Source organism: Limanda limanda, chromosome 17 (genome assembly GCF_963576545.1).
Source record: "Limanda limanda chromosome 17, fLimLim1.1, whole genome shotgun sequence".
NCBI lineage: Eukaryota > Metazoa > Chordata > Actinopteri > Pleuronectiformes > Pleuronectidae > Limanda > Limanda limanda.
In genome coordinates, this window is record NC_083652.1 from 21104193 (window position 1) to 21124900 (window position 20708).

Sequence of the window (20708 nt, forward strand, 5' to 3'; positions counted from 1 at the left end):
ATAAAGCAGTTGTAGGTAAATGCATACAAAAATTTAACCACTAGGTGACAGCAAAGCATCACTTTAATTGTATAAGCCCGTTTATTTTAAGTATTTTTTTTTCAGTAGAAGAAAAATCAAAATAAAGGGTCAGATTTATCCCTCATTTTCAGAAACATGCTAACACATCAAACATGAATATGTACAAATCAGCACCACAACAAATGTGTGCTGGTATTTGCATCTCATTTAAATTCTTCCGTTTTATTAGATCTAGCAAAAGTACATTAGAGTGGAGGATGGTCACTGCAATATTAGTCCCAGAAATCAAAATGGTTCACTGTACATGGGTACTTTATCATCACAGCAGTCATTGCAACGAAGTATGTACCACCAAGAAATAAATAGAACCAGAAAAAGGTCTGGTCCAGCTTGTTGGCGAGCGCCTCGTATCTCTCACTCTCCTCTGCCTTGGCTTCCCATGCTTGCAGGAAGTTTACCACCAAACCGAGCATCTTATTGGACTCCTCCGAGCCACTCAGCTGAATCACACTGATGTCGGCTTTGGCCTCTGGAAGGATTGAAGTGGGATTAGGATAGATGGAATCTGTAACACACAGTTGCAAACAGCAAGAGTAAAAACACTACACACATTGTAGCACAAACTTAACCTATAATTGTTTCTTCCTCACCGTCATCCTCTTCGTCGTCCTTGTTCACTTTGTTCTTCGGGCCTGACCGCTTTGGACAGCAGCAGAAAATGAAGCCGCCATCTTTGGCCACCCGAGTCAGAATCATGGACACCAGCATGCTCAGCACCAAAAGCACCAGGCAAACACAGAAGTGGGTTCCTGCAGCACAGACAAATGTTTAGAGGCCCGGGCATTTTGTCGTGCATCGTGAGTGTTGTCTGCGTTCAAGTGGGAGGGGACTGACGGATGATGGGGCTGCACTGGCCGTCTCCGGGGAGCCTGTCGTTGAGGATGCCGAGGAACAGGGTGAAGCTGAGCACCAGGGTGACCTTGAAGGAGTTGCGTTCGCCGCATCCCAGTGGCAGGGCGAAGCTGACCACATCAGCCAGGACGATCAGGATACTGGGCAGCAGTAAGGTGATGAAGGGGTTGAGGTATTTGATGCTCAGTGACACCTGAGGGGGACGGAAGACACCATGTCATGGCTGTAGTGAGTTTATAAGGAAAGAATACTTTTCACCTCAGCCAAGGACGTTACGTTTTTCATCCCTGTCAATTTTTTTTTGGTACCACTGTGGCAGGAATCGTGTGTCAATCACTACTGTAGAATGGTTATGCTTGACCGGTCCTCATGTTGATGAACGTACCATGATGTAATTGCGGTCGTCTCTCTTTTTCTGCAAGACCACATAGTTGGTTTGCCAGTCTCCTTGGGTGCTATCAGCATTCCTCAGATGCCCCAGTTTCAGGATTGTACCACATCCTGAAAGACACAAAGTCTTCTTTAGCATGGTTTGCTCTGCACGATATTTACCCAGGTAGGAAATTCATTGGCAGTCATATAAGGTTGGATGAATTGAAATAAATTAATATTGAAGTTTATGCAAGAAGGCGCCAGTGCCAGACGCTTTTCCCTTCGCGAAATCATGCATCTGCACACGTTTTTAACTAAAAGACAAGCTGTCATCTTTTAAAGATAGATAAATAGAATGTGAGACGAGTAGGAGAGTCTTATGAATACACACATATTAAACACATGCTCCACATCCTCCATAGCAGGTAAGATTGTGGCCGATCCTTCTCACCCGGGTCACAGGTTCTTCCCTCCGGCAGGAGGCTGCGGGCCATCAGGACCAAAACCTCCCGCCACAAGACCAGCTTCTTCCCAACTGCAGTTGGCCTTATCAACAAGGCCCGGGACCCCCACCTGACTCTGACTTTTATTCCACCCCACACATCTTAATTTTGTCGGTATTGATATTACTCCAGGTATTCTTTTCAACATCCCAGTAATTAATAACGTTCCTTTTTTATAGTATTTGTGATATGCTTTTGTCCCACTCTGTGCATTCCATCAAATTGTTTTTTTAAATGTGTTAAATTAACACATTATATCATATCATATTATATTATACTGCATTACATTGCATATTGCAATATGACACTGTTAACTGTTCTGCATTTAGCATTTCACTTTTTACTTCACTTTTTATATTTTATATTTTTTATATATTTTTATTCAGAAATGTTTATCTCAAAATAAATGTTACTTTGTATAAATATTGATAAAAAGTGAGTAAATAAGAAGTAAACAGTGAGTAAATATATACTGGTTTCCCATTTTTTATTGCTATCCATGCATGTTGTATTTATTGCGTTTTTATGTTTCTATGTTCATTGTTTGCACCGATAACCAGAGCAAATTCCTTGTATGTGTGAACGTACTTGGCAATAAAATACTTCTGAATCTGATTCTGATCTTTGATAAAATATCGTATTAGCCTATGTTTATGTGACGAGCTTACCGTCGACGGACCAGGCTTGGATAGCGACAGGACACTCATCAGAAGCAAAGGGGTAGTTGAACAGATTGACCTCACAGTTCACCTCAGCGTTGATGATCACAGAGTGCTTCACCGTGCCGTTGCTGAACACCAGCAGATCAACGGAGCTGTGCTTCATAGTTGTCAATATTCTGTAGCGACCCAAGGAGAGGACAGGAACACGTCAGATGAAGTCATCTAACAAACAAACGTGGTTATAAAAGGACTCACCCGTTTGTCACATGGATCTCTGGGGTCCAGATTTTATCTACTGGCAGGATCACTTCTTCATAATCGTAAATCGACGTGTTCCACGCCAACTCAGGATCGATCCAATTCTGTGGTTCAAACATCTAAATGAATGGGACTGAACATGAGAATTTGTATTTTTGTATTCAGTTGAAAGGATCTCGGAGCTTACGAGACTTGCTTGCAGACGGCTGATCAGACGGAGATTCTTTGTGTCCTGGTAAAAGAAAGACAGTGAATGAAGTTAGGAAACGGTATAACAGATTTCCTGTAGGTAAAGATACATTCTCTGCACATTCAGCGGGTCTAGATTAACACAGCATAGATAATTAAGATATTTCGCAGGCTAAATCACATCCTCATAATTTATTCTGATAATCAAAATAATCAAGCTTGTAGTTCTGTGTAGTTCTGGCACTGAATGTACAACACAATACTTACAACTGACAGAGTCTGGTACTCAATCAAGGGGACACGTATCACATGGGTGCAGTTTTCATACTGTGGCTGAGAGGAAATGTTTTTATTTATCAACATGTCAGCCAGACATCGGCGACTTGTACAGAGGGATTCAGCATCTCCACTTCCTGAAATTGGAAAAAAAAAGGTTTGGAATACAGTCAGATATATAACATTTAATCTAAAAACAGTTTTGCTGTATGGAAGTTAGACTTACCAGCTGTCAGTAAAACCAGTAAGAAGGACGCCTTCATCACAAGGGTAAGAAATGTGAATGTTTCTGAAAACATCACTGCAGGAATCAGACTCAATGACAGGTGACTGCAGAATAACTGATCGCTGTGTGTTAGGATGTCACCATCCCTGTCTTCTCTGCCTTCAGCCTCACATCTCATTTAAATAGGCCCGTCCGAGAGAATCAAGCATACATTCAGAACACGAAGGCACCAGACAATGCGAAGGACTCACAATAGTGTGTAAGAATACCCTTGCGTAATTAATTACACGGAGTGTTCAGTCTTCCCCTCAGTGATCCTGTGTAAACAGTGAGAACAAAAAGTGGAATTGCTCTCACTGTGTGTTTACCTGGCCGCAGACACAGGGAGCTCCAGCTGCTTTTTGTTATCCAGGCATGGCTGCGGCCAATAATCGGAGACATGTGTGGACCTGAAAGAGCTGGGGCTCCAAGTGCTGGGTGCAGGACAAAGACTTGAGACTGGCGAGTTGAAGTGTAGTCGAGGGAAGGCCTTCTCACAGAAAGCCCATTTAACTGCATTGTGTTGACAGCTGTCTGGATTATGAATGCAGCTGTTTTATTCACATGTTGTTTCGGCCATTTGCACAAACAATTGTAATGCGTGACTTGCTATGTCACGTAATACCGAGAAGGATCTACCCACAACCTCAACTACACCTCCACAATATGAAGTCTGTGTATTCTGTGGGTGGTGTGTGTCATGTACTATGATGGAGAAATGTAATCCACCTACTTCTCTTACGAATGCCTGTCTGTCTGCATGTGGAACCTGTATCTCGAGAACCGTTCATCTCATCAGCCTCAGACTTGGCATGTGTGTTTTTAAAGGGTATAGTTTTAACCAAAAATGAGAATTATCTATTCCCCACAATGTTGTTTAGTTGCTGCAAAGCTTTATATAACGACCTGAATTACAAAGCTTTTATTTTGAAGCCGACAGTAGTAAATCATTCAAACTTATGAATATCTATGCCACGAAATAATAAAGCCATTCAGTTTCATTTGATGAAAAACATTGACGATTAAAATTGAATTGCCAATAAACCAGGTAGGATAAACACAAAGTTAGCTAACTTCACTCTTCAAATAGTCTGTTCATAAAAAGCTTTGCACACAACAATAAAAAAGTGACAGTATATTGTAGAACTGTTTGAGGAGAACTCACTAATGAAACTAGGAATAATTCTGATGCTTTCCAGAGCATCACCACAGGCCAGAGAGGCAGGTTTAAAACAGACACTGCACCAGTATTGCTGCAAAACAGAAAATAACATTTAGGCAAATGCCAAAAACAAATGCAGCAATCTTTGAACTGCAGTTAGTGAAGTTTATCTTGAACATGGGGCGTGGTTTTATACCTTGATTGACCCGTGATCATTATGAGTCCGAGCTGAGGTTATCACCCTCTGTTCTCCCCTCTGGAAAATTACTCTTTCACAAGATTTCCCAACAGCTCCTCAGTGGCTCCCAGTGGCTCCCAGTGGCTCCAGCTGAAGTCAGTGAAGTGATGAAGGCCAATTTTTGCCTCTGTTGACTTAACCTCAACCCCTAACCTGCATGACCCTTTAATGCAGCCAGAAAATTAAAGTTATTTTAGCTTTAGGTTTTTATCAAGTTCATTTATTTACCTGTGCGTCGACATAGCTGAAAGCAAGAAATTGTGTTACTGTGTGTGCACGTATACAAAATAACACAAAAAGGTGTAAATGGATTTATACCAAACTTGGTTGGATCGTTACAGAGGAGGGTATCTCTAGATGATTAACTTTTGGAGCTGATTGGTCAAAGGTCAAAGGTCGAGGTCAAGAAAATTATTGTTCGAAAAAACTCATTCCGAGGTTTTTAAAGGTATCTCTGTATCCCATAAGACTTTATTTTTATACACAACCTAAAGGTCCCTAAAATTATCACATGGTAGAAAATGATGTCATCATGACATCACTATGACATCAGAAAATGATGTCACACAGTGTAGTAATACAGAAGTTTTTCCACACAGTAACATTATTATTAGAGACATAATCTCAAGCTTCTTTAGACTAACCAATCATTTGTCATTATATGGTATGAATTACATCTTGATGATGTCATAATGAAATGGCATTAATACAATTTTAAAAAGTCTGCATTACCTGATTGGGATATTTACAGCGCATATGGAGGCGGATCTCCCGAAAATATTTCTTTCAAAATTGTTGATCTCCACATTTTGATTTATTAAGTCATCATGATATTGTTTCATGTCTTTAGCACTTAACATAACCTCACTGGCTATCATTGTGTTCCGTAGCAAAGAAAGGAGAGCCACTTCCTGTCCGTCTGTGTTTTTCGCTTATTCATTATATAGTCGCAGATGAGCTGTTGAGGTTATCTCTCAGAGGAATGTGTCTTATCTCTGTTTAACACATCAAATCTAACAAAAGAAAACCAATACATGTCGAATCAGGTCAGCTGGGACTGAAGGGAAGGTCAGCAACACCGAAACAACCTTGTTTCAGCATTGTTGACCTTTTTGTCACCGCTGAGGATGCTCTTATGGCCGTAATAAATGTGGTTTAAAAGTAAGTGGGGTGGCGGTTCAGTTGTGATCTTTCTTGTCTCGTCAGAACCAACCTGAGGACAATTGAGACACAGAAAATCCTTGTGCCAACGGCAGTGAATCTACCTGCTGGAGCAAAGGTTAACCTTCTGTCTAATGAATGAAAGAAATCTAAAGGAAAATTACTCAAATATATGTAGCTGCCATATAACCTTGAATTTCATCAACGCTTATCTGCCTTTCACATCTTGGCAGAACATCTGCAACGAACAGAGGACTTGATGTTTTCGTTCTGACGGAAGCTCTGAAATATTCCATGGGTCATAAATTCTACCCGAGCGTCCAATAGGCTTTCAGACTTTGAAGTTATTGCTGCGATATCAGGAGAAAAGGAGACTTTGCCTCAGGACCAGCCCCCCCCCCCGACACTCTGCAACCAACACAAGGTGGAGGTTACTTTGACTGCACGTCTCCTAATGCCTGGTACAACTAATGGGCTCATGCGACACCTGATATCCTCTCATTACGTCTCTCAGAGTAAGTTGCATATTGAAATATCTTTTTTTTATGATTTATTAAAAATTGAAAATGAATAAACAAGAGTACTGACAGCGATTTTCGATGTGATGAAAATAATTGTTTCAACAAACTTCATGATACATGTTTAAGCTATATATTTTTTTAACTCATATGTGATAAGACTAGCAGGTCAGAGACTTTATTTACAAACACATATTTAAAATACACATATTTTTCCCTGCTCATTTTGTGACTCTGTGTTGATTGAGTGCTGGTGGGTAGGTGGGGGGGAAGGACCCCAGTGACCTGTTGTTGTCCAGGTAATTACCCTCAATAATAATTTTCTGTGTAGAAATCAGGCTGCAGCATAACTGTCACACTTATCAGTCAAGTAGTCAACAGGTCATACGTGCGTGTTTGCAACAGCTGATTTTATTAATCTGTACACTTTCATCTACTTATCTATCAAACAGTACTTCTGAGATTACATGTTTGGATGGGGCTGTTTTGCTCAATCAATCTGATTTTATTTGCGTTGCCCATATTCACAAATCACAATTTATAATTTGTTTTGTGAACTTTTAAAGGAATTAAGTAAAAAAACTAAACTCTTGCAGCAGTTTTCTCCTTAAGATGACGGTGCAGATTTCGTTGTTTTCTTCCATGTTTCCTCTTCACCCAACAACAGGATCCCACTCATACAGTAAAATCTCATTAACGCAGACGGGAACTGTAATAACTTGACACTTATGGAAAAAACCCTGAAACCACAAGGTCACTTCGTAGTTACACTAAATTAGCACAATTAACATAAAACAGAGATAAACATCGACGACATGTCCTGAAACGACTCAATTAAACAATAAAAAGTTGAGATAAAAGATTGTCTGACCTCGTGCACGGAAGAATACAGCTTTGATAACAGCCTCAGTGATCACTGGGTATATGGACTCACCGTTCTGCGCTGATTAATACTTGGATAAGAAACCTTTCATTAGTAATCATTCAAACTGCTGTCAGATTACTGAAGAGTGAAAGTCCTGACTCTGTTGTATTGTGTTTGTCATTGAAACGAGGGTGTTGTGGTTAAAGTTTAACATGGGCAGTAACATAAAGAGGTGAAAGCTGTTAGGGGATAATAATTTACCCTCATTGGGACAAAACAAATAGATTAATAACTTCACTGAGGTTTCGCTTGATTAACCGGGACAAACTTTCTCAGAACAAGTGGAGTAATAACATTGATTGCATAAACACTTTGCCTGTTCACCAAGCAGTGTTTCCTTTTATCTGTAGGTTATTGACCTCAAGCTTGAAGTAAATACATATAGACATATAAGTGGATTTATCAAAACAAGTAATTCTGGGACTGGGACTTAAAAAGATGAGACGAGCTGAATAATAAGAGAAGAAAGATCCGTCTCGCACAAAGCTGGTACATGAACAAGGTCAAACATGAGGAACTTTCTTATTCCTGGAGAAAAAATATAAGGTTCTTAGGTTCATGTTACTGGGAAAACATAATATGATTTGGAATATGGGGAAAGAAATGAACACAAACTCACTTTTTTATCTTTTTAACAGACTCTATTTTTATCGTGATTTTTCCAGACTTATTGACCAATCAAAGCAATTCCCATTCACACACATATTCATACAGCGTGTTGTCTGTCATACACCATTTGTAAACTGTCGGATTTGTAAAAAAAAAAGTGTCTCAGTTGTTTCAATAGATACACAAAAAAGGGAGATACAAAAAATAGAAAAATACAAAATATGTGTTAATCATAAGCAGGAGATTAACATGATAAACATGTTTTTTGTTGGGCGGATTTCCTGTTTACATAGTTGGCAAACCTGATATGTAAAATGTGTCGAGCTTTACAGTTTATGGTTTTATGGTTCCATTCAGGTTTGATCCCAACTGTGATTTAAAAATAAGATAAGATAAGATAATAAGTCATTTACTAGTTCCACTGACTATGGGGACTTTTGCAGTAGCAAAGTCAAAAAGCGTAATAGGTAACAAGCCCTCGGTAAGTGTAAGGAATATTTGAAAAAAAAATATAGAAACTTATGAATGTATTTGAATGAATTCAAGCATGAACTTTAATGCTTCCACCACACTGAATGATAACGTGTTTGATGGGTCTTATTTGTTGTTGATCATTTTTTTATTGTGACAAGCAGAATGGAAAATGTAAATCACCTGCATGATTACATTTGGTTATAATGAGGACATCACGGTGTTAATGGAGACCTTTTAGCTCACCTGATCTGGACTGTCTCCAGACTGTAAAGGAACTCTTGGTAAATAATCAACCAGGAAGAAACACCCAGTTCTGGGCACTGCTGGAGTTACTGTCCACTGATAGCTGGAGGCACAGATTGACCCACGGCTCAATCAGGAAGGACTCAGTTGAAAAAACAAGTCTCAGAGACTTTTACATTTTGGTCACATGTAATGAGAAAGATGCTCTCCCCCTGGCACACGAGCATACACCTTCATCATAAACTTGATTTTCCATCTCATCCCTGTGTGTGTCTGCAGGAGACCTGTCACGATGAGCACAGCACGGGGCGAGCACGTCGCCATCGACACCAGCTACACCACCATCCACACGCTGGAGAGGCAAAGTGGGAAGGAGGGCAGGCGGCTCCGCTACATGCAGAAAGATGGCGGGTTTGCTGTGGTTTTCCAGAAGGCCCCCGGAGACTGGAGCCTATACCTGACGGACTTCTTCACCACCCTTGTGGAAATCCGTTGGAGGGTGATGCTCCTGGTGTTCTCCCTTTCCTACATCCTCTCCTGGCTCCTCTTTGGCCTCTGCTACTGGCTCGTGGCGTTTGTGCACGGAGACATCGACGACACCGACAACGAACCCTGCGTGTACAATCTGCGCAGCTTCACGGGAGCCTTCCTGTTTTCGATGGAGACCCAGGCGACCATAGGCTATGGCTTCAGGGGGACGAGTGAGAGCTGCATCGTGGCTATTATTTTGGTGGTGGTTCAAAGTGTCTTCAGCTGCCTCCTTGACACCATCGTCATTGGCGCCGTTGTGGCGAAGATGGCGTCCGCTCGTAAGAGAGCTCAGACAGTGGGTTTCAGCAGCTGTGCGACAGTCAACCTGCGAGACGGCGTGCTGTGTCTGTCCTGGCGCCTTGGAGACTTCAGAGGAAATCACATCCTAGAGGGGGTAGTCCGGGCCCAGCTAGTCCGCTATGTAACACAGCAACAGGGGTCGATTGTGATGTCCTATCAGGACCTGGACATTCAGAACAGGGACATTGTCCTCGCCACACCGACCACCATCATTCACAAGCTGGCGCCCGGCAGTCCCCTCTACAGCCTGGGCCCGGACGACCTGCTGGGGGACGTCTTTGAGCTGGTGATGTCTTTCACTTACACGGGAGACTCCACGGGGATGCTCCACCAGACACGCACCTCCTACACCCCGGCAGACATCCGCTGGGGCCAGCGTTTCGCGGACATGTTGAAGGTGGGCAGGAGGCACTACAAGGTGGACTTCTCTCTGTTCAATGTGACCACGTGGGTGTCGGTGCCCCTGCTCAGTGCGGAGGAACAGGACAGAGAGAAGCTTCCTGCGGAGGGCCGCGGGACGCTCCTACCGCCGGGCAAGAGGAACGGACCCACGCACCAGGTGAACCGGGACCCCACGGTGGAGGTGGTGCAACAAACCGCCTTGTAGCTAACACGTCCCCGTGCAGGCTGGACTGTTCCCAGAAGATTAGTTTCTGTCAGGACACCAGAATGATGAGATGTGCTGTTGTAAATATTTTTATATGTGATATTCACATGTTTTTTGTAAGCTTCAAATGAATGAATGAGTTGTGAGTAGGGTTGCAAAGGGGCGGAAACTTTCTGGTAAATTATCGGAAACTTTCCATGGGAAGTTTAGCTCAGGAATTTTGGGAATTTTGAAAAAAAAAAAAAAGTACGCAAATTAAATGCTGTGCAATAAAAACATCATTTAAAACTCTATTTTAAAGATGTATGGAATGCAGCACATGCTGCACGTTGAGTTTCAACCCTCCACTGTGCATTCTTCCATCACATGCACAGATAACTCCCAGCATCCTTCACTCTACAGCAGGGCTAGTGAGGCCTGCTGTAGAGTGAAGGACTAGTCAGGTAAGTTTCAATGATATTACTGGAAAAATATATTAGCATGCTGATTGAGGATTGTTCATCTGTTCATCTAGCCTATTTCCATTCATTTATCCATCAATTGTAAAATATGTTTACAGACGATTCCAATTGTTTGGCTAACAATTTATTTCTCTGGCATTAGTGTTTTTTTACAAACTTTTTTCTCATCTTATTCTACAGAACAATGCCACGTGCACTATCTCATGTGTGGAGGCATTTCACCCCATCCAATGTAGAAGGAAAGGCTGTGTACATTTGCAAATACTGTGCAAAGACCTATGTTAAGAATGACACAACGATGCAGAAGCATACAGTCAAGTGCCCAAAGTTTCCTCAGGGCTCAAATCAGCCTATGACACAACAAAATGTTTATATTTATGTCTGTATATGACAAGGTAAATACAGTTAGTATAAATTACCCACAACATTTCCAGTTTATTCCCGTTAATTCCCTTATATTCCCGTTTATTCCCGTAAATTCCCGTATATTCCCGTTAATTCCCGTTAATTCCCATGGAAAGTTTCCAACTTTGAATATTCCCGGAATTTTGCAACCCTAGTTTTGAGTCAAATAAAAGTGACATTTTCCTCATAAAAGTCTTGAATAACTTTATTTTTCTTCTCACGTGTGTTATAGTAACACTGTGAGGTACTTCATGTGATGCTGGTGCAGCTCTACACTGCCACCGTGTGTTCACTGAGTGTTTCCTTTAACTGTAGGTTATTGACCTCAAGCTTGAAGTAAATACATACAGACATATAAGTGGATTTATCAAAAACAAGTAATTCTGGGACTGGGACTTAAATAGATGAGACGAGCTGAATAATAAGAGATTCTTCCGCCAGAGAAAAAAGATCCGTCTCGCACAAAGCTGGTACATGAACAAGGTCAAGCATGAGGAACTTTCTTCTTCCTGGAGAAAAAATATAAGGTTCTTAGGTTCATGTCACTGGGAAAACATAACATGATTTGGAATATGGGGAAAGAAATGAACACAAACGCACTTTTTTTATCTTTTTAACAGACTCTATTTTTATAGAACACCTGATTTGGACAGTCTGCAGACTGTAAAGGAACTATTGGTAAATAATCAACCAGGAAGAAACACCCAGTTCTGGGCACTGCTGGAGTTACTGTCCACTGATAGCTGGAGACACAGATTGACCCATCGCTCAATCAGGAAGGGTTCAGTTGAAAAAACAAGTCTGAGAGACTTTTACATTTTGGTCACATGTAATGAGATAGATAGATAGATAGATAGATAGATAGATAGATAGATAGATAGATAGATAGATAGATAGATAGATAGATAGATAGATAGATAGATAGATAGATAGATAGATAGATAGATAGATAGATAGATAGATAGATAGATAGATAGATAGATAGATAGATAGATAGATAGATAGATAGATGGATAGATATAGATAGAGAGATAGACAGATAGGCAGATAGATAGATAGATAGATAGATAGATAGATAGATAGATAGATAGATAGATAGATAGATAGATAGATAGATAGATAGATAGATAGATAGATAGATAGATAGATAGATAGATAGATAGATAGATAGATAGATAGATAGATAGATAGATGGATAGATAGATAGATAGATAGATAGATAGATAGATAGATAGATAGATAGATAGATAGATAGATAGATAGATAGATAGATAGATAGATAGATAGATAGATAGATAGATAGATAGACAGACAGACAGACAGACAGACAGACAGATAGATAGATAGATAGATAGATAGATAGATAGATAGATAGATAGATAGATAGATAGATAGATAGATAGATAGATAGATAGATAGAGAGATAGAGAGATAGAGAGATAGATAGATAGATAGATAGATAGATAGATAGATAGATAGATAGATAGATAGATAGATAGATAGATAGATAGATAGATAGATAGATAGATAGATAGATAGATAGATAGATAGATAGATAGATAGATAGATAGATAGATAGATAGATAGATAGATAGATAGATAGATAGATAGATAGATGGATAGATAGATGGATAGATAGATAGGTTTGGCACTGCACAGCAACACTTATCTCCAAATTCTCCAAAATAAAAGTCAACTGTGCAGCTTTCCATTGAGAAAAACTTCATTTTCATCTTCCTCTCCAGCATCCAACACAAACGGCTGCGAGCCCCGGACAGGCGCTGCAGCTTCCCATTGGCTGCTGGCTGTGACAGGGGGTGGGGGACAGACCCACGTGTTTTCTTCTTTTTTTTTTAAGTCGCTCTTTGACATGTATGTACCTCAGTGCTGCTGGAGACGGTTATGGCAGAATTCACAGCGCCAGACGGGAACTCCAGAGAGCACAGTAAAAGACAAGCGGGAGTAAAAACACAGGAAGTGCGCATATTCTGCGCACATGGGACTTATTCCAGGAGGAAAGCGGCAGATTTGCACTGCGAGGACCAACAGGTAGGTGCAATGATTTCTCCCTATTTCTCATATAGTGAGAAATGTGTCCTCGGTCTGTGATAACTCGGGGGCAGGGTTGAGCATGTATTATTTACGGGAATTTGTTTTGAAATTTAAAAGGAACTGTTTCCTGTTTCATAATAATAACCATGACAACAACAACATCTTTTCTTATTGATTTAATATTAAAAGTAATAATAATCTATTGCTATTATTGTTATACTGGGACAACGGATACTGCATAATGTTGCAGTTCTTGATCTGAACTCATTATATCTTTGCATAAACTGATTTGATTGATGCTTGACTAAATCCTGAAAAATAACAAATAGAAAAAAAATAATTCTGTGAAACTCTTCCAAAGTACATGCACTATTAAAAAACAACATATTTTGCTAAAAGCTGAAAGCAAAACATGCCCGATCTGCTGAATGACCGTCCACACTTATTGATTTTGTGTAATAAAAAATAGAGCAGCTTTATGTAACCAGTTTCCATCTGCCTCAGCTGTTGGCACTAATTGAGAACACATGCAAAACAAACAATCACAGGTTGTGCAGCCTCTGGAAGCCTTCGCCGGTCGCCGTGCACCAACCTGCAGTAATAAGTGAGGCGATATGGTGAACAGGTGAAAAAAGCAGCCATAGTAAACAGTGGCAGAGACAGAGAGAGAAAAGAGAGAGGGACATCAGTTAGTGATGTGTTCAGTGTCAGTGTGTTACAGATTGGATTTTCACTGGAGCATCACCAACGCTAAGTGAAAGCTGCGTTCGATAAAAGATATTACACAAGTCCCCTCTGACCTGTCTTTCTTTCGGATGAAGAGGGGACATATTGGTGTGTACTTATATTCAGGGGCTGGTATAAATTCTAGGCTGTAAAACCGCACAAAAACAGACAAATACAGAATTTGCGATATCAGATGAAACTGCTGAAATCCAGAAATCAACATTTTTTGGCCTGCTCCGAGCTGGGAATGAATGGAGCACCGTAATTCCCAGTGGTGAATTAGACAGGTTGCTATTTGTAGTCAACCCATTGGTGACATCATCAGTTGTGAAAAGCAAAGAGGATGCAGGAACACATCCCTGTACATCTTACCTCTCGTCACGTGATCAAAACAAGCACAACAATAAGGTGATGGACCAAAATGACCAATGTCCACACGGCGTCCTCTTTAACAACTGCGTCATGTTTTCAGAGCTTAAATCAAAGACACAAGTATTTTTTATATTATTTTTTACCGAAAAAAGGCTCCTGCGCTTGATTTAATTTAATTTATCCGTTACTTATCAATACATTTTCACTTTGACACAATATAGAGCTGCTAAGATGAGAGGGAGAGTTATTTTGGCACCAGCAGATCATGCCTGGCTGACCATGGCGTTTTGTAGCCTGTGGTGTTGCATTTTAATGGACCTTTCGGGCCGCCCACCCGCACACACCAACACACAAACAAACCAGGTCAATAGCTCTTCTAATTTAGCTGTCCTTGTCGCTCTATTACATATGATGCAATCTGTGACTTTCCGAGAAAGTGTCCCATCCTCTCCGAAAAGCTGCTGGTTGTTAATTAGCTACGGCCGTGCAATGCGTATGTTGTAGCGTGAAGTGAAATAATTGGTGAGCCGGTTTTAGATGTAACATTTCTAAGCATTGTATTCTCTCGTATGTGCGTTGACTTTGGAAACACATCCGCACATAGCTGTTACTTGTACTTTAACTTTGTTCCAGTGGCTCACAGGATCAACACGAACTTGATCTGTAATTTGACTCAGCTCCCCATTGACTGACCTGCGTAATTAATACTTAGATTAACCAGAACAAACATCCTCTCCTACTTTGTCAGCTATCTGAGCGCTTGAATAATATGTCTTATCTAATACTGATAATGCAAACACAAGGGTTTCCTGTGCTTTCTGAGTGCACTGTATAGGCTGTGTATGTTTTCAACAAATGCAATAATCGTGTTGTTAACTTTAAGTGTGCGATCCATTATTTAAACAGCAGGTAACCACACACTGACACCTACTGATCTCTGCTCTGGTTCCTGCCAATTACTTTAAAACTTTTTGTCTCTCTCTCTCTTTGTAATTACCACAGCCCACTCCACTGATGAGGTCCAAACCAGCCGCCAGAGAGGAGTGACCTGCTCTCACCCAAGGTGCATGCCTGCAGAAGCACACAGGCCCAGTCTCCGCCGATCCCCAGCAGTCCGGCTGTTCACATTTTCCGCTTGAGTTTGTCCCCAGGATCATTCAAAACTGTTTCTCCAACGCTTCTACCAAAAACTTAGACTGTTTTCCAAAGCAGAACCGGCCCAGCCCTCCCAGGCGGAAGTAATGGGGAGTGTGCGAAGCCACCGCTACAGCATTGTGTCCTCTGAGGAAGACGGCATGAAGCTGGCCACTATTGCCGTCCCGAATGGCTACGGAAACGGCAACGTCAACAAGGTGCACACATTGCGCCAATGTCAGAGCCGCTTCGTCAGGAAGGATGGTCACTGCAACGTGCAGTTTGTCAATATGAGTGAAAAAGGCCAGCGCTACCTGGCAGATATCTTCACCACCTGTGTGGACATCCGCTGGCGCTGGATGCTGCTCGTCTTCTGCCTTTCTTTCCTGCTGTCGTGGTTGTTTTTTGGCTTTGTCTTCTGGCTAGTTGCCCTCTGTTATGGAGACTTAGAGAATGAGACTCAGAGGTGTGTTTCCAACGTGGACAGCTTCACCGCTGCTTTCTTGTTCTCGGTGGAGACCCAAACCACAATTGGCTACGGTTATCGCTACGTGACGGAGGAGTGCCCCGTCGCTGTCTTTGTGGTCGTCTTCCAAAGTATTTTGGGCTGCATCATTGACGCTTTCATCATCGGTGCGGTCATGGCCAAGATGGCCAAGCCCAAAAAGAGGAACGAGACCCTGGTGTTCAGCCACTATGCAACAGTGGCCATGAGGGATGGCAAACTGTGCCTGATGTGGCGAGTGGGGAACCTGAGGAAGAGTCACCTGGTGGAGGCCCACGTCAGGGCTCAGCTCCTGAAGTCCCGCACCACCGCAGAGGGAGAGTTCATCCCCCTGGATCAGGTAGACATCGACGTGGGCTTCGACAGTGGCATCGACAGAATATTCCTGGTGTCTCCGATCACCATCGTGCATGAGATCGACGAGGACAGCCCGTTTTATGAGATGAGTAAACGGGAGTTGGAGACGACAGAGTTCGAGATCGTCGTGATTCTGGAAGGCATGGTCGAGGCTACAGCCATGACCACTCAGTGCCGGAGTTCCTATGTGGCCAGCGAGATTCTGTGGGGCCACCGCTTTGAGCCGGTGCTCTTTGAAGAGAAGAACTACTACAAGGTGGACTACTCACGCTTCGAAAACACCTACGAGGTGCCCAGCACGCCCGAATGCAGCGCTAAGGAGCTAGCAGAGAGGAAGTCCAACGAATCCAGCTTGAGGAACTCCTTTTGCTACGAGAACGAGGTGGCTCTTGAAAAGGTTGAGATGGAGGAGGACTTTGAGGAGGATGTGAGCAGGCAGGTGAGCGGTGTGGAGGTCGGCGCGCCCGAGGACACAAACACAGATGCTGTGTCAGACTCCGAATGCAATCTGGACTCTTTACCTTTAGAATCAGAATCAACACCTCTGACGGCAGAATCAGAAATATGACTGCAGGGGAAGGAGGGCTAGAACACTACCACAGGGTATGTTGAACTTCGGTCCAGACTGCTGTTGTCAATAATGCATGACACTTTGAAAAGACTGTGATTTGAGTTTGAAGTTCTCTATGCAGAATCTTATGCACAAGACACCAACAAAGTACAATCTATGCATATGGTCAAAATGGTGGATAATGAAGTGGCTGCATGAAGATAAAATGGGGTTGATGCCTTCACTGTACACACTGTGCGGTCTGTTTCCGTGCATACTGGCCTAAATGGTTCTAGCAGAATAGCCAATTGGGTTGACTACATTTGTTAATTTATTTATACGTCCAGGATGCACGTTTTGCATTGAGCATCCTGCATGTAATAAACCTTTTTTTTTGTGTCATAAAAGTCACACACTATTTTTTTCTGGCTAAAATAGTTTAATATATTTAATTTCCACTGAAAAAAAACTGGGAGTTTTCAGATTTGATTTCAAATGGCAACTTAAATGTATGCATTTTGAATCGTTTTGAATTAAACAATCGTTTTAAAGGCGGAGTTGAATGACTTGCACAAAACAGGCTGCTGTTTGTTAATGAGCTGGTCTCTTAGCAAACTGTGCGTCTAAATGTCCTTCGGTGTGATGGTCTGGGTGTGTGCTCATGACGCCACGCTCCTCAACCCGATCATCTCTTCTGAGTAAAGCATCTATTGCAACGTGTGCCTTAACAAAAGTCTCAGTCCCGGCGGAGGCAGTCAGGAGGTTTTCGGCTTCGACCGAGCACACACTGCAGTAGATGTCATGGCAGGAGGCATTCAGAGGTGATTGGCAGAACGGCCCCACTTCTCACAGGTCTCCATGTTCTAATGTGCAATACAGTCCGGTGGTAGAATGTGACAGGAGGCTCGAGCCGAGCGGAGGTTATGAATGTTGATGATAAGTGCTGCTAAGATACACATATTGTGTGTATAGAGAGAAATCTAGGAGCCAAAATGTATTATTTGTCTTTTAAAGTATCCACTTTGACGATTGCAGACGCAGCCTATGATGTTATTTTTAGATGTAGACGAGCATGATTCTGTCAGTGTGTTTTCCAGAGCTTTAGTGCACTTTCTTCCTCACCAGAGAATTTTACCCCCCAACAGAAACTGCTGTTTTAGTTTTTTACCCAAAGCCAAATGTGTACATATATATATATATATATAATTATAAGAGACAAACAAACTAATCTGCTAGTGGATTTGAAACCTGAGCTTCTCCTCATCTAACAGTGACCGGCTGTTGCACCAATGATTTACTTGAGTTGATTTTGCTTTTTTTAACGTAGTCTCTTCTGCATATAAACATCAGTGTTCTTGGCGTGGTAGAACCCTTTCACTTCACCACTGCAGGTCTTGTGAAGTTATTTGTCGTTGCTGAATGCGACCATGTCTCATTAAGGATCAGGTCGGTCGACTCATATTTCATTTACTGTCACAAATCCATTTTTTTCTCTTTGGGTGTTGCCGTGACACAGTCATGCTCGGATAACGTCAGTGGGAAGCCATATACTGTGCTGCTTCTCTGGGAAGGAAATCTGTTCTCACATCGGCACTTCTCCTGCTTTATGTCTTCATTTTTCTACCAGGGTCTTCCCACCTTCCTGCACAAACTAGAGTCTGTACAGATTTTTTTTTAAAAATCTTTTGTAAGTAATAATGCAAATACTGTATATTGATATTGCAGTTGTTGAAAACTGTTTCTGTTCTTCTTTTTTTTCCAATAAAAACGTAAAACGTGTGTGACTTTTGAACTGGTTTGTTTAGCTCAGCGACGTATATACAGGTCAAGGATTTTCACAGGATTTGCATCTTGCCCGAAAATGTCTGACACCTGCAGCTGGTGAACAGAGACCTGCTCAGTTTGAAGCTGTGGCTCAAATTCCACACTTCTACCTGTCAAAGCTCACACCATCATTTACTGTGAAAGTCCTCAGAGACCCTGATACTATATCAGTCTGCTCTGCTGGAAATGATTCGCCGACAGCAGTGGAAAGAACACCTCATCCTATTTATCTCTTTCAGTAAACTGTGGAAAATAAGTGTCTACTGGGCCATGAGGTGCCCTGATGAATGGTGTGAATGTGTAGATTTAGCTGGAATATAATCTGCTAGAAAGACTCAATCCTCCATGTATTTTTTTTGTTTTCACAAAATTCTCGCTTCTCTCAGAGATTTCTGAGAAGAGTGAAATATTTGTGGTTGGCGATATTACCATAAAACCATGCAGACTAACAAATTGCATAATAATCGAAAAGAGAGGAAGCAGCCAGCGTTGTGTGAATCAGCCACCAACTCCTCCAAATATGCAAAAACCACTAGAAATGGATGACCCTGTGTCTGCAGTATAACACATCTGTCAGCATATTTAGTTAGTTTCCATCCAGGGCTGTGTTCCGCCAGCATGAGACGTAGTCGGGGGACCTATCGATCAGACGCGTCCACAGGGAGGCAGTGAGCCGATTTGATCTGGTTCTCCATAGGAAGTGGGTGCTGCCTCTGGGCTTTTTCCACATTAGCCAATGAAACGGCTACAAAGCTCCTGCTTGGAGTGAAAATCAGGACTTTTTCTGTTTGAAAAAAATAAAATTTCTCACTAAATATGTCTTTCACAGCGTAAAATTTTAGTTTTTTGAAGGCTCTTCGTTCGTTTTGATGATTTATCTCTAGATTCCTTTTTAAAAGATTCCTCTTGATTTCAGCCCCATCACCTAAAGTCCTGCAACCTCTGCGGTGACATTTAACCGCGGCTGGATGGCAGCTGTACAGTGGCTGCACCGTTTGAAAGAAATTGACAGCCCGTGTTGGCCCGCAGAGCTCCCGTCAATGTCCATGATGACGTCTCTCTCGGGCGAATTCCCCTGAACTGGCTTATCAACAGGCTCGACCTTCACATTAGCTCGGTGAACAGGAACATAAACAGTTAGAGCAGCATATGCCACATAGCACTTGATTTATCTGTTTAACGTTAAATAAGGTAACAGTTTCCGTACACATATTGGCCATCGGACATATTCCATGCTCGGGACCTCAGCGTGAACCGATATAAAGTAAAGATATGACCAGTGGACGGGTAGCATCCCCCTGGTGAAAGCACAGGGACACCCCTGTTTAATCTCAGTGACTGTCACTTAGGGAAAGTTTATACTCATAATTTTTACAGAGTGTTATAATCACAGGCACATTTACGGCTCAGGAGGAAGTGAGCGTCCTCCTTCCTGAGCATATTTAGAAAGAGTGTTATATCAGAAGAAATGATCTGACCCTGGTCTTATATGGGACACATCCACAGCCTGTCGCTTCATAAATAGCTGCAACTACATGTTCGGCCTGAATTCATGGCTTGTGTGTGCCGCGGAGGTAATTGAAAACGTTATAACTGTAAATCAGATTGCAGATAACAACAATCAAAGGTTTAATACTTAAAAATGTAAAAAAAAGACCAGCTCAGGTCACCAAGGGAATAACACATTTATAAAGGGAAAAAGAGAGAGAGAAAACAGAAAGGCCCGATATAATGGCAGATATTTATTTAACATTTTCTAATAAAGCAAACGACATCACACGCATACATACACGCATACAAAGGGCAAGAAAAAAGAACACAAAACATAACAGTGACATTTGTGAAAAGCATAATGTCACTGATGGTGAACTTCCATTCATAAAGGCTAAAGACCCCAAATATTGTCTGAATTCCCTCACTGATCATCTTCCGGGTGATTACTTGTGCAACTGGTTAGTTCTGTCTCGCCTGATGAAATGAGTTGTCGAGGTTCACATTTGCTAGTTTGTGATCCTGCCGATTCCCCATCGGAAGATTCAACAGCTTTTTTTTTTTTTTTAATATATGTTTATTTGTTTTTCCACAGGTAATACAGC

General features: G+C 41.7%; 3 protein-coding genes across 3 annotated transcripts; 2 read left to right on the forward strand and 1 right to left on the reverse strand.

Moving 5' to 3' along the window:
• Positions 1 to 293: 293 nt before the first annotated feature.
• On the reverse strand, positions 294 to 3280 carry LOC133023714 (5-hydroxytryptamine receptor 3A-like). Its single transcript, XM_061090782.1, has 8 exons — positions 3185 to 3280; positions 2916 to 2960; positions 2726 to 2832; positions 2477 to 2646; positions 1319 to 1434; positions 916 to 1126; positions 672 to 830; positions 294 to 586 (listed from the first exon to the last, which is right to left on the reverse strand). Exons 1-8 carry the CDS (start codon positions 3278 to 3280, stop codon positions 294 to 296), a joined length of 1197 nt encoding a protein of 398 aa, XP_060946765.1.
• A 5800-nt stretch (positions 3281 to 9080) lies between these two features.
• On the forward strand, positions 9081 to 10226 carry LOC133023780 (inward rectifier potassium channel 16-like). The gene has a single exon (XM_061090852.1). It carries the CDS (start codon positions 9081 to 9083, stop codon positions 10224 to 10226), a length of 1146 nt encoding a protein of 381 aa, XP_060946835.1.
• Positions 10227 to 15483: 5257 nt separating this feature from the next.
• Positions 15484 to 16806, forward strand: LOC133023129 (inward rectifier potassium channel 2-like). Its single transcript, XM_061090080.1, has one exon. It carries the CDS (start codon positions 15484 to 15486, stop codon positions 16804 to 16806), a length of 1323 nt encoding a protein of 440 aa, XP_060946063.1.
• Positions 16807 to 20708: the final 3902 nt, after the last annotated feature.

Bases quoted from the DNA above. Each gene is read 5' to 3' on its own strand.
- LOC133023714 (XM_061090782.1), bottom strand. From the start codon at position 3,280: ATGTTGATAAATAAAAACATTTCCTCTCAGCCACAGTATGAAAACTGC. The intron at 2,647-2,725 runs GTGAGTCCTTTT...GGGTCGCTACAG, and splicing joins GAGATCCATGTGACAAACGG to AATATTGACAACTATGAAGC. The intron at 1,127-1,318 runs GTACGTTCATCA...CGTCCCCCTCAG, and splicing joins ACGACCGCAATTACATCATG to GTGTCACTGAGCATCAAATA.
- LOC133023780 (XM_061090852.1), top strand. From the start codon at position 9,081: ATGAGCACAGCACGGGGCGAGCACGTCGCCATCGACACCAGCTACACC.
- LOC133023129 (XM_061090080.1), top strand. From the start codon at position 15,484: ATGGGGAGTGTGCGAAGCCACCGCTACAGCATTGTGTCCTCTGAGGAA.